At 35.9% G+C, this 13,337-nt stretch overlaps 1 protein-coding gene across 13 annotated transcripts in view; it reads right to left on the bottom strand.

The window, feature by feature from the left end:
* The window catches only part of ST3GAL3 (ST3 beta-galactoside alpha-2,3-sialyltransferase 3), a 212,547-nt gene that overhangs the window by 31,698 nt on the left and 167,512 nt on the right, over positions 1-13,337 (bottom strand). For 12 of the 13 annotated variants that reach the window (XM_088153067.1, XM_088153069.1, XM_088153073.1 and 9 more), the window contains 1 exon segment: positions 13,188-13,334. In XM_088153067.1, the coding sequence (XP_088009193.1) occupies positions 13,188-13,334 (147 nt within the window). 13 annotated transcript variants of the gene reach the window in all.

Below are 13,337 nucleotides of genomic sequence, written 5' to 3' on the forward strand. Positions count from 1 at the left end.
TAGACTGGGAAGTACAAACAAATAAACAAACATAGCAGAAGACTATGACATATTACTTTGTTGTTGCTCAGAAAACTACACGGATGTTTCCATGAAGTCACAAGGAGTCAAGCTTAACTCCAAGAAGATTTTATGCATGCATGCACCCAAACCTAATGTTAATCCCTGTTCCTCATATTACCTGTTAAGAGTTAATCTCCTCTAAGATGAAGCAGATAGGGTTCATCAGGAAAGAGATCAGTTGTTTTAAAACAGTGTAAATTCCAGGCACTGGACCCTAACACTGGGTGGACAATCCTAGACCCAGACTAGCTTAGTAAAACAACAGTTAAACAAGTTTATCTTCTTGCATTGCTCTTCTCTGAAAGAAGAAGAACATTTTCGACAATAGTATTGCTGCTACTTAATTGCCTTGCCAGCTTTATAAGCTCTTGAGGTCATTACTATGTCATTAACCCTCAGACTGGGAGGAGATCTCAGTACAATTACAATAACTTTCTGAAGAGACATTCCTGATATCTACTTTGTCTATAAACTTTTTAGTTATTTTTGATTCCACGTGGGAGATAGGATAACACTAGTCGTTCAAGAGAATATTAACAACAAGCAATTTCTTTGACAGAATAGTTCTTTTTGAGCTTTCAAGCAAACTCATTGCAATTTGCCTTGTTAAAATTAACCAACTAAATATGGCTAACAGCAAAGGGTTATCATAAACACTCTTTCCTGAAAATTAATTTCAGTCCCTACCCCACAATATCTCAAACTCTTTATAGTTACTATAAATATAATCATAGAACAGAGTGTAAGCAATTACCTCCCCCCCCCCGCAGTTAGATACATATATCACACTACTTACATAATGAAAGAGGCTTTATAAGCCGTCCTTGTCTCTTATGACTTTCAACCTCCTTTAAGCTCACATTTAAATCTGCCAGAGATCATTTTTAGGTGATCATCCAGTTAAAAATAAATAGTGAATTTATAACACAGTAAATGTGGAGAGAGCTGGTCCACAGAATCACTGAGAATCCGACATGATTGAATGGATAGCATCATCATCATCATCATCATCATCATCATCATCATCATCATCATCACCATCATCAAACAATCACAGTATTTTTCTTTTTCAAATAACTTTGCAGATATTAATTCAAGGGTCTGGTTTGTAAAATTTGTCACTAAAATACTTTAAAGACAGTATAGCAATTATTCCCAAATATTTTCAAGACCAACTTTCTGTTGGAGAAATTTGAAACACTGTTAATGTGCCATTGAAGTCAGCCGAGATATCATAATACATTTACATTATGTGGAGTCCTTGGGGTTCTCTGAGCTTGTAAAGGAGCAAAACAAAACCCCACCCTTACCAGCACTGGCAAGGCAGGCCACAGCACATAAATAGAGAGCAAACCCCATCCCATTTTAGCACTGAAGATGTTACCTAGCCGGGTAATGAAATGTTTCCAAGAAAAGAACCAAGCTCAGAGAACCCCAAGAACTCCACAGTTGAACCCTTAGCTACACATATTTACCTCTATTGGTACATTTACATTATTTTGGCAATGTTTGGATCTCTGAAACATTTATTCTTCTGAAAGCAATGCTCGCATATGGAGAGGCAGTATCTGAATGTTCCTGCTGGGTAGATCTTTCCAGCAAGTGCCAGTATATTAAAATTTGTCTCAGACCACAAATATACCATTGGTGTTATTTTTCTGAGACCTAATACATATGAAAGCAAAACAAGGATATTCCTTCTTATTCCTCAAATATTTAGCAACCAGTAATTATAGTAAGGTAGCTGAGTTTTTGAACCATCATACTAGGTTAAGGAGCAGTTATTTATGTATTTGGTTTTTAGTTTGAGTGGACAGGCTAAGTATCTGAATATATGCTATATTTCTTAAGATAGATCATCCCTATCCACTAAATTGTTTCTTTAAGGGTACAGAATAGAGGACGGATTACCTGGTATCCTACTTTCCATCTTATCGTGCTGCTGTTATGTACATAAGAGGGTTAAAACTGAAATAGCCAAAGTCTACTCCCTTCAGGCTGGCCATGCTAATTACCATAGTATTGTTCCAATGGCTCTGGAAAGTTCTGTGTCTTTGGATATATAACTAGAGAGATAGAGAGAGAGTGCAAAATGTTGCCTCTTGGTCATACCTTTTTCTCTCTCTGCTTTTGCCCCATTTTGCCAATTAACTGTTTTTGGTGTTGGATGATGTTTAGTAAATAAACCTCAAATTACGTTTTCTTGCTAGCTGAACTGAGTTGTGTCTATGCTTGCTCTAATCTGGATATAGAAAGTGACTGGGAATGTGCTGGGTGCAAACTAGAATGAAATTACCCACAGTAATTTTCCAACAATATTTACGCAGCAACAATATATAGCACTCCAGGTACAGAAAGCATTGTTGTCAGTGATCTCAGGTGCCAAAGAGCACTTTAGGTGTTTGAAAGCATTTCACTGTCAGGTAGATATTATGGGTACATTATTTGCAAAGCGTCAACTTCATGTGATGCGGAAGAAAAGAATAGTAAACAACTTTCTGGTTGCAGTATAAGAAAAAATTGCACAGGATCTCTGACAAGTTATTAGAAATTGCATCTAAGATAATCTGTTGCTTCAAGGTCTAATAAAAGGCAAAGGTTCCTAATGAAGGTATTTCTCTGGGTTCATGTTGTTCAATTTCTACGAAAAACGTGGTATCCAAAAGCATAAGTGATAGAAACTATAGTGGTTGGGATAAGTAGGTTGAAGGTGACCCTGAACAACTGCTGAACAGGAATTAAGCTCAGATGAGTAGACAGGTAAAATAACCCAAGCTGATGTTAGAACAGTGTTCTTGTTACAGGAAGAGTATTTTAACTGAGAATAGAAAAGATGGCAATGTCTCTCAGAAAAATCCTCCTGTTTAATACATCACAAAGTCTGTCCACAACGAAAGGCTGTAAAATCAAATACTCATACATGGTTCAGTCATGAAAACCAGACAATATAATGAACACGATTTTGTACAAACAGAATCAAATTGTACATTTTTGCTATCTTAATACCAATTGGATTCAACTGTTAATTAACTTATAGATAAAATTGGATTAGATATTGAAACCAGATCTTTAAGCACCAGTTTGGTATGTAAAGTTATAAATACTATGCATGGAGAGATCATGACTGAAACAAAATAGACCATTAATTCTTTGGCAAGCACAAGTCTTGCTGATGTTCCAAAGTTTTAGCAGTATGTCTGGATCCTTATCTGGTTATTCTGAAGGCTACTACAGAAATTAAAATAGCTTTATAATACACTGTGTTTTATATGAAAGAATGTTTCTTTTATAATTCAGCAATTAAAATAATGGTTATTTTCTCCTTTACTGTATATATTACAGTGGTAGAATATGATTTTGCTTAGTATGTGCTTTTTATTCAACATAATGTATTTGATCATATATTGAGAATGTTAGGAATATGAAAGCACCAGAATTGGGAAGCACCAATACTTTATAGTTAGGTCACATAATTATAAAATGCAAAGTTGCTCACAGTTAGCAAGGAAGTTAAAATTTGAAATGTTATTGTTCCAACTGTCTTTACAATAAAAGAAAACCCCTGATATTGGAATCCTAACAGCTGGCACGTTGTGCAAAAACTGTAATAGTATTTATTAATTAACAAGCATATTGCTTGAAATCCCCACCTTGAATACAACTGGGTGTGGACATCACTTGCTAAACGCTTTTTAAATCAGGGTTGTATATGTCCCTGGGCCACCTGCATCTTGTAATCCCATTTTTTTTGGTCCTCAGGTGCTCCAGACGTTGCTTCACCGATTTTTGACAGCAGCTGCCAAGAAATAGCATTGTAATTCTTGCTATTTTTCATACAGTACTAAAAACAAAAGGGTATAAATCTTCTTTCAATCATTAAACCAAACCCAAAGAAAACAAAAATATATCCCCCCCCCTCCTTAAACAAGTGGATAATCCCAGAAATTTTGGTTTGAAATTTAGGTGGCAAACTTTGTCCACCTAAATGAAAAAAGGTAGTTTCCTAATGCCAAAACATTCCCACCCCTGATCTAAATAACTCCACTCACCACCGTTCTTCAAATACATAGAGGGATATATCATATTTTTATTTTAGAAAAAAAATATTATTCCATCTTTTACTACTCCAAAGAACTCCAAAAGCAGATCCTTGCTTAAAATAATACATTCTCATAATGTAGTATAAATGCATTAAGATAAAAAGGCAGTATCGAAATGACAAATATTTCATTAGCAATATGTTATTTGTGATCTTATATGGGCATAAATGTGGACTGAGAACCTCAGTTCTTCTAAATATACTTCCAATGAGATACAGTATTTTCCTATTTTTGCCTGTGCATTTGCAAAAATATTTGCAGTTGGAATTAAATGCATGTTGATCATCCTGCATAATTAAACAATAGAGAATTTTACTGGCTAGATTTTTTTTGCCTTTGAAGGAAGCTACAGCAGAATGGGCTCTACATTATCAGATGCACTGTTCACAGAATTAATTATTCAGGACAAAGTTAAGGTGAGACCCTCAGGATAAGAGGGAATGAGGAATTGCATGGAATCCTAGATGGAGGAGTTAGACTAGTTTTCCAATTGAGATGCAAGCAGAAAACAGAAGGCACTTTTGGCACAGGAAGCCTTTCCTAACTGTTTTGCCACCATTATAGTCTGCCAGTCCATTCTGGAAAGATAAATAAATCCATCCATCCATCCATCCATCCATCCATCCATCCATCCATCCATCCATCCATCAGAATTGCCTGGAGAACAATCATAATTGAGAACAACTGCTCTGGAAAGAATCTGGTACAGGGCAGTCTGTAAGAAACAGTTTTACTAACTTACAGCAGAAGCATGTTTAATTAAGTCTTTAAACTGGAAGTCAAAAGATCTACGTACAATTCTCAGAAAACAGCACCCTGACAGACTGCCTGTCAAGGTCTAGATGCCCATGTGGGCAAAACACCCTCAGGACTAAACTACAAAACAGCCAGGAAGGTGACAATCCTATGAATCACTGAGACTTCCTGATCTCAGGTTAATGCCCAGGGGAATGGAATCTGCCAGAACATGACAGAAGTATAAATCCAGGACTTGAAATGTAATGCAAGAAATTTATTAACAAGCTTGAGGGAGAAAGAGTCATTCATGCTTTTAAAAGCCCAACCTACAATTCCCAATCGTGGCCAAGAAAATAAAATGAACCAAACAATTGCAAGATAGTTTCAAAAGCTGAAAGGATCAATCACATCAGATTTTCAAATCTTACTTGAAACGTAAGGTTTAGGCTTAGGTTTACTTTTTCACCTTTAGTTACTGCTTTAGTCAATTTTATTCTGTGAGGCTTATTTTTTATTCTATGTATCTTGTTTTTCTTCTGTAAATTTTGTAAGCTGACCAGAGTCTGATTGGTTTCAATAAATAAATTTATCAGGAAATCTACAGTATATAGGCAAACAACAAAATGAGAACCAAGGTAAAGAATTTCTCATGAAGTCTCATGAGTTTTTGATCAGTCTGGTGAGATAAAGTAGATGATTGGATACCTTAATAATCACCCATCTTAAATTCAGCAGATTTGAGCAGCCTGTGAAATCTGTTCACATCCATGTGAAATTAAATGTTTATTTATATTAATATTTGCATGATGGGATAGTTGAGCATTAGGAATAAGAAAAAAGGGCAATAATATCCATGAATAATCAGTTTAAACAAATAACTTGGGCAACAGGATATTTTTATCCCAGGCAAACAGAAATGCCATATAATGCCTATAACTCAATGAAACTGGATCTTGAACCAAATTACTGTATATCAGGAAAACTCTCATTTTTTCCTCTCCATGGAGAAAGTATCCCATCATATGTGAAAGGTCCATAGATGTATATTTTGATATAATTATGCAATTTTAGAAGCTACTTTGTTCTGCTTCTTAAATATGTAATATTTGTGTAAATTCTGCACACAGTAATATACATGTTTGTACAGGTAGTGCTGTGATGATGGCAACTGGGATTGCCATCGCTAAGCAATGTGGTCATAAAGCACGATGTCACGTGACTACATCACTTAGCAACGCCAATCCCAGCAGTCCGGGTTGCCATCATAACCCCAGGATGCACAGGTTGTTAAGCAGGAAGAGGCAGAAGTCCCAGGTAAGGACCATGGGAGCAAAATGTACACATCAATTGATACAACCTCCCTTCATTGATGGAATCTAAATTAAAGTATCTCCATCAGACGGTTGCCAACCTCTGCTTGAACGCATCCAAAGAAGAGGAGCCCACCACCTCTCTGGATAACTGGTCCCACTGTCAAATTATTCTTGCTTAATCAGCCAGATTATTATTGGTAGGAGACCACATGTAATGGATGGCATGAGCGGGGAAGATTCTGGAATGGAACGTCAAGGTTATCGGGGGGGGGGGGAAAGATGTCTCTCCCCCCTCCTGACAACCTTGAAGTTCCACTCCAGAATCTTCCCCACTCATGCCATCCATTACACCACCTTTGCTAGTCAGTAAAAATGTCTTCAGCTACCCTCATCTTTCTCTTGCCACATGAAAAGGCAAAGCAATTGATCAAAATTTTAAACCAAGGGAAAAAAAAATCAAAATCCAGCAAGACATCCAATAGAAAGTGTCTGCAAGGTAGCTTTGAGAATAACTCAGAATTTGTGTCCCATTTCACAGAATGGCATTCTTCTTTCCAGGAGCCCTTAAACTGACATCTGTGCCTGGAGTGTTTCAAACAAATATGTCACCTGTATCAAAGTCAGTTCTGCTAAATACAGTTAACAGCAGAGTCAACTGGTAACATTTCAACCAAAGCTATCCATTACTGATCACACAACTATCTAGAATGTCAATCAGAACTGAAAAAATATTTATCATCCTTCTAACGGATACCTTTACTGGTTTGGGTAAACATATTTACAACACTTCACTACTGATTTTCAACAAAATATCCAAAATGACTTCCAAGTAGATTATCAACAGCTCTACTATCTCTTGCTAGAAATGACTGATTTCAGCCTAATTCTATGGGTGGCATTTCTCATCAGAACAACAAACTGACTGAAATGATAACATAAGCTTAGCTCATGAATTACCCAGGACCACACAGTGAGTCTGATATTATCACTCCTAAAAAAATAGATTCCAGACCGTACATCTGACACTATAGTGAAAAGAACAAAAAAGATAAACTCTGCACATTTAAGACTGATATAAGAAGGATTAATAAGAATAGATTCTGGAAGTTTATCAACACAAGTGGGCTTGTACAGCCACAGAAGATAAATGGTCCTTTAGATAACCATAATGATATGTTGGTCCTCAAAGTTCATAGCTAGCACTTTCCTTTCATCCCCTTAACAGATAGGAAACGAGAATTGTTGTCTGAGCAGAGCAGGAGCATGCTCCCAAACATCTCATGGATATTACTGAAGTCACGTAGCCCCAAATCCTGTTTATGCCCCAATACTGACAGTATTAGGAAAGAGGGATAAGATTCCCAGCCAGGAAGCAGATCGCAGCTAAATCTTCAATAAGGTGATTAAATGTCCTCATTTCCAAATGCAGCAAATGCAGTGATGCCTCAGAATCAGTGCCCAACCTGGAATGGATTTTTCACCCACTATTATGTTTTGCAGTATTATTCATCAGTTTCATCTGGCAAAAATTATAGGTACAAAGTAGATGTAGATGTTTCTACACTTACTTGTTTATTAAATCCTGGATGAAATGCTATGGGATTAGCCTTGAACCACTACCCTCTGCCTTCTCAAACCTGCTGAAAAACCCTAAAATTACAATGGTAATTGGCAGCACATTGTTACCATATGTGGTGTGGTTACAGCACCCTGAAGTTTATTTAAGCTTGGAAAGAGGAATGGAATATTTCAACCCTTTATAAGGAATTCAAACTGGCCCTAGTTATTAAGGACATTATCTACTTCAAGCTGTGTGTTCCTATGACATCTCTTGGTATACCTCTGGACATACTCATGATAGACACTCTCTGAGAGGGCTCTGATTACACAGACTGTTTTATTAATTCTTTAAGACCTTTTTGATCTAGTTCCTGATGCAAGAGAGAATTTCATAAATACATATTAACAATATTATGAGATTAAGGCTTGTTGTGTGAGTCAAAACCCTGCAGTGTTTTTGCTGTGAAGATTCATTTCTAGCACCAATTTAGCAGGACTGTGCTGTGTTTCACTCCCCCGGTAGTGAACTTAACTGATGGCTGCCAGCAAGATTGAAACCAATATAAGCCTTCTAAAAATCAAGATAGGAAGTATCAGTGAGATATACGGGATTACAACATTTACAAAAGTATAAAAAAATAAAAACAAACCAGAAGTATCCAACTGAAGTCTGAGCAGGCTCAATAGCCTTGGAATGGGGCTATCAATCTGAAAAGGGGAAAAAAGAGAGGGGGGAAGAAATGGAACGAAGGATCCTAAAGGAGATACAGGCTAGCCAAAGCTGTGATTGGTGCTGTCATGAATAGGACCACAATACTTATAGAGCTAAACCTTTATTCACGAACCTTCTGAGAATATAATTCCTAGACAGAAAGAATAGAGGATGCATCACCCCAGCAGAACTTCTCTGCAGCCCTCTGTATAGAATTTTGTAAATCTGAGAGCCATCACACATAGCCTCACACCCTGAAGAAAATGATAACCGGCTGGGTACAGACAGCACTGTCTACACAGAAAGGAGGATGCAGCACTGGTATAATAAAACCTCTGCCAAATCCATTTATTCTTTTCCTTATGGTTGCTTTGCATATTCTTGTTGTATGTGAAAGCATAGCTCATGAATGCATGAAGTTCCTACCGAATGGAAACATAAGCTCTTGGCTTGGATCATTATTGTCACTACCCAAGGCACATTACCCTGATTATCCAAAACTCTACACCTGCATAGGTATTTCATTCTGTTTTGTATAAAGTCCTAGAACATATAGTTTATTGTTTGCTTCAAGTGACAGAGGTTATTGGCAAAATCTGTTTCCTTAAAGTCCCATAAACTAGACTATTTAAAAAATATCCAAGCAGACTTTCATGAAATGGAACATCAGGTTTTAATTAAAAACCTCCCTGGTTGATTTTACCAATCTGATATATATATATATAACAAAATTTATCCAATCCTCACAAAGTTAGATTCACAGCATACTCTTCCACAGTATCTCATTTCCACTCCAAACAAAATGTAATTGCTCGAATGTTTAAGATAATATATTTTGAAATACAAATAAATTAAGAAAAAGTGAATGGCAAAGATTTATGTGTTTTTTTCTCTAAAAGACCCCAAACATCCCCCTTAAAAGTGATGCTGTGTAACAAATACCAAGATGAAAAAAAGTGGATCTGCAATATGCTTTGAACATACATATATAATTCAGTTTGGAAATTCTTTGTCAAAGTAGAACATCTTTTCATAGTAAGAGACCACTTACTGTGAGATGGAGGGGTGGGGGATAGCAGAACTTTTATTTAGTCCTGCTACAAGAGAATACATTCTTATAAATAGGCTGACAGGGGCAGAACATATTAAAAGTTTAACTCCCCTCACTGTATCCTTTTTCTGAATCTAGCCATTAGTATATACATGGTTATGAACCCACTAAATAGACAAAAAGTAAAAGAAAATGAAAATAAAGAATTAAAGAACTCAGTTATGCATTCTGCGAATACTCCTACCTAGTAAGGAACAAAAGCAGTATAGCTTTCTTGATATCTAGTTGCAGTTCTTTTTTCTTTTCTTCCGATTTTTTGTAGGAAGGAGTGCTGCAAGCACCTCATTTTATTTATTTGTTTATTTATTTATATTTCAAATTTAGTCACCACCCATTTCACTCAGAAAGTGATTTATCTATTAAGAATCTCAGAATTAAACAACTGATATGGATTAACAAATTTATCTTCCTAAAACAAGCAGTATATACTGAATAAGTAGTTAAAATATTATTTAAAAAATCTATAATGGATAACAATTTATCCTTTCCATTCCTTTGAATTAAAAAAAAATCCTAATGCTGGGGACAAAATCATGGAACCAATCTGATCTGACAATTCTTCCCAGTAAAATACTAAATTCAGGAACTTAAAGCCACATGAGAAATGTCTTTGAGAATTACTGCTCTTTAAAAAGGAGATTAAAAAGAAAAAGACAAATATACAGGCATACCTCATTTTATTGTGCTTTGCTTTATTGTGCTTTGCAGATATAGTGTTTATCAAACAGCACTGCACGCTACAGAGAAATCTTTTGTGAAAGGAAGAGTCAATCGATGCGGCAAACTTCATTGTTGTCTTATTTTAAGAAATTTTTAAATTAAGTTACGTACATTTTTTTAGGCATAATGCTATTGCACCCTTAATAGACTACAGTATACTGTAAACGTAACTTATATGCACTGGGAAACAAAAAAACTCGTGTGACTCGCTTTATTGCGGTATTTGCTTTATTGCAGTGGTCTGGAACTGAATCCGCAATATCTCCGAGGTACTGTATGCCTGTTTAGGTGCCAGAGATGCATAAAAGCATATTCCTATTCTATCAGTTCCAGTATAAAGGGTGAAAAACAGTATTTGAAATATAGATGAAACAACCTATTCTAGGTCCCCCACTTAGCAACTCTATTCTATTTTTATTACAGTTATATCCTACTGCAATCTGTTGATTCTTGGAATCTAAACTTTCTCACAATCTATTTAATATGCTAGAGAAATTCAATATAGATGCATATTACATTCACTCAAGTCTAGGGCAATCAAATGCTTCTGCAAATTTGATGGGCAAAGAATTAAAAAAAACACACACACAGTGGGAATGAATGTATGCTTATGATCACTTCTTCCCTCACTACAGAGATTAGTTTAACTTTATTTAGAATTCCAAAGGAAGAGACACTACAGAGACTAAAGGCAATAAAATAAAATAAAATAAAATAAAATAAAATAAAATAAAATAAAATAAAATAAAATAAAATAAAATAAAGTTTTAAAAAGATAAATGTTATATAATATTAACATTTAAAAGTTTATAAAGGACTAAGAAAGCTGATTAATCATATACATGGTGTGAAAGGAACTGGCATGTATAGATTATTAATATTTAAAAACTGCAAGGCCTAAACTGTTCCCTTCAACCTCCCAATAGCAATTGCTCAACATATGTCTACCTCTCTAGGCAACCTTCTAGAGATACCTTCTCTAGATTGTCTTCTGCAGATAGACATTACCTTTCCAGTCCATTTGCCTCAGGACTGTTATGCATACCTAGTCCATGTGATGTGAGACTGGTAAGTCCTAGAGGTGGTGTTTTTCAGTGATTGCCCCCACCCTATGGAACAGCTTCATCCTTCAGAAGTTGGACCGGTGACAACTATTGGCCACATTTTGAAAAGTGGTCAAAATTCAGCTATTCTGCCTTTGAAAGCTGATGTCCTTTCATGCTGGATGGTATTGTTGATTATTTAATGGTGATTATAACTATTTTATTTTCTACTGTAGCTTTATTGTATTCTTGTTTTCTTTTTGTATATTTTTATTGCTGTAAACTTCCAGGAGTCTTTTTGATTTTGGTAGTTCATAAATGAAATAATTGTTTTGTTTAAAAGGTTACGAGTTTTCTCCACATTGGACAGCCTGGACAGTTTAGGTTATTAACTTTGAGCACCAAGCAGTGAACAAGGGGCATTGCAATAAGACTTGCAAAATAGACTTGGTATTTCCCAACTGGTAGGGACATAATTTTTCTTGGTTTGGAATATTGTTGCATCTCTTTTATACTTATATAAATGGCATTGGCAAGGTATTAAATCTTTCCAGGGAGTAGGCTCTTTGGTACAGCACACAGAAATGCTAATTAATCAATTAGCTGAAATAAATGTTCTTCCTCCCAGACCACCCTCATAATAGCAGAGGATTGTGCTCCAATCCTTATGGGGATCAATGTTGAGGACACATTGGTTTAATTAAAAGTTGGTTTGCTTGAGCCCTAATGGAACCAAATATTAGATTGAAAGACTATAATATATAAGATCGAGTTTGATTCCTTTTTTCCAGGATAACCGGAAGTTATCCAAAAGAGTCAACAAGACTGAAGATCAACTTTGCCCTAAATCTAAGGTAGTAAAGCCCCATGAGAGCCCCTACAGGAGCAAGTCCTGATTCTTAGTGTAATTAGAAACTGGGTACATTATAAGGGACTCACTACAGATATTAAAAATGTTGATTGGACTGCTTCAAGGGGTCTTGAGTCTTTATAAGAGCAATTCTGGGAATCATAAAGCAAAAAAGTAATCTCTTTGGCATAAAGGAGAACTAAAATGGATTTGTCCCTCAAATTTAGCAGGATGGAATTTATTATTTTCCAGAATACAAATTTAAAAGAGAAGGTAGCCAATCCACAGCCTTGTTTCACTTATTTCTGGATGGGAAGTCAGAAAGACAAGCAGGAGCACTTCTAATTTCCTTTAAGGTATTTTTGGGAGTTTCATGGCCAAAATTAGGAGTTTTCAATCAAGAGAAGAGATTGCCAGCTTCATCCAAAAGCCCCAAAAGGTCTGATAGCACTTTAGATTTTATATTGTTATCCCCTCAGCTACTTGAAAAATAAGTTTGAAGACATTAAACAAATGAATGTACTATTCCTAATCTGAAAACAAACAGGATAATTTGCTATTCCCAAATGCTAGGAAAGCTGCAAGTACAGTCACAACTGGCTATACTCAAACATGATGGAACACTATATATGTGCATGCCATATATGTAATCTGGACTGTCCTATGGATTTACATACTCTGCTTAACATTACAATTTGTATACATCCTTCATTTTGTTGTTATTTTTTTTATCATTTCTGAATGTTTTTCTAGCTTTTTTTACCATCAGCAATGTAACATTTAATATCAGCATGTCAAACATTGCACAAAATCTAAAAGTGATACAATTCTTATCTAGAGGACTTAGACTCACTAATATATGGATGAGGATTTAGAGAAAGGAAAAATGTACTAGATGAATGTTAGGGTTGATTCTCCATCTGCGGTATCAAAGAAAGCAAGGGGCATATTCTGGATAAGCTCCAATGTACACTTACCCCTCTGCCCATCAGGCCATTGTTGAAAGGAAGGCCAATAAAGCTGAAGGCTGCCTCCTGGATAAAATATGGATTCAGTATTCGGATCTCATGGGGCTCTCTTGGAACATGGGTTGCCACAGACTTCCAAAAGCCATCAGAAGCACTCTG

The sequence above is a fragment of the Python bivittatus genome, unplaced genomic scaffold (assembly GCF_059951505.1).
Source record: "Python bivittatus isolate LINGU-HERP-01145 unplaced genomic scaffold, Pbiv_v1 ctg000700_np1212, whole genome shotgun sequence".
NCBI classification, from domain to species: Eukaryota; Metazoa; Chordata; class Lepidosauria; order Squamata; family Pythonidae; genus Python; species Python bivittatus.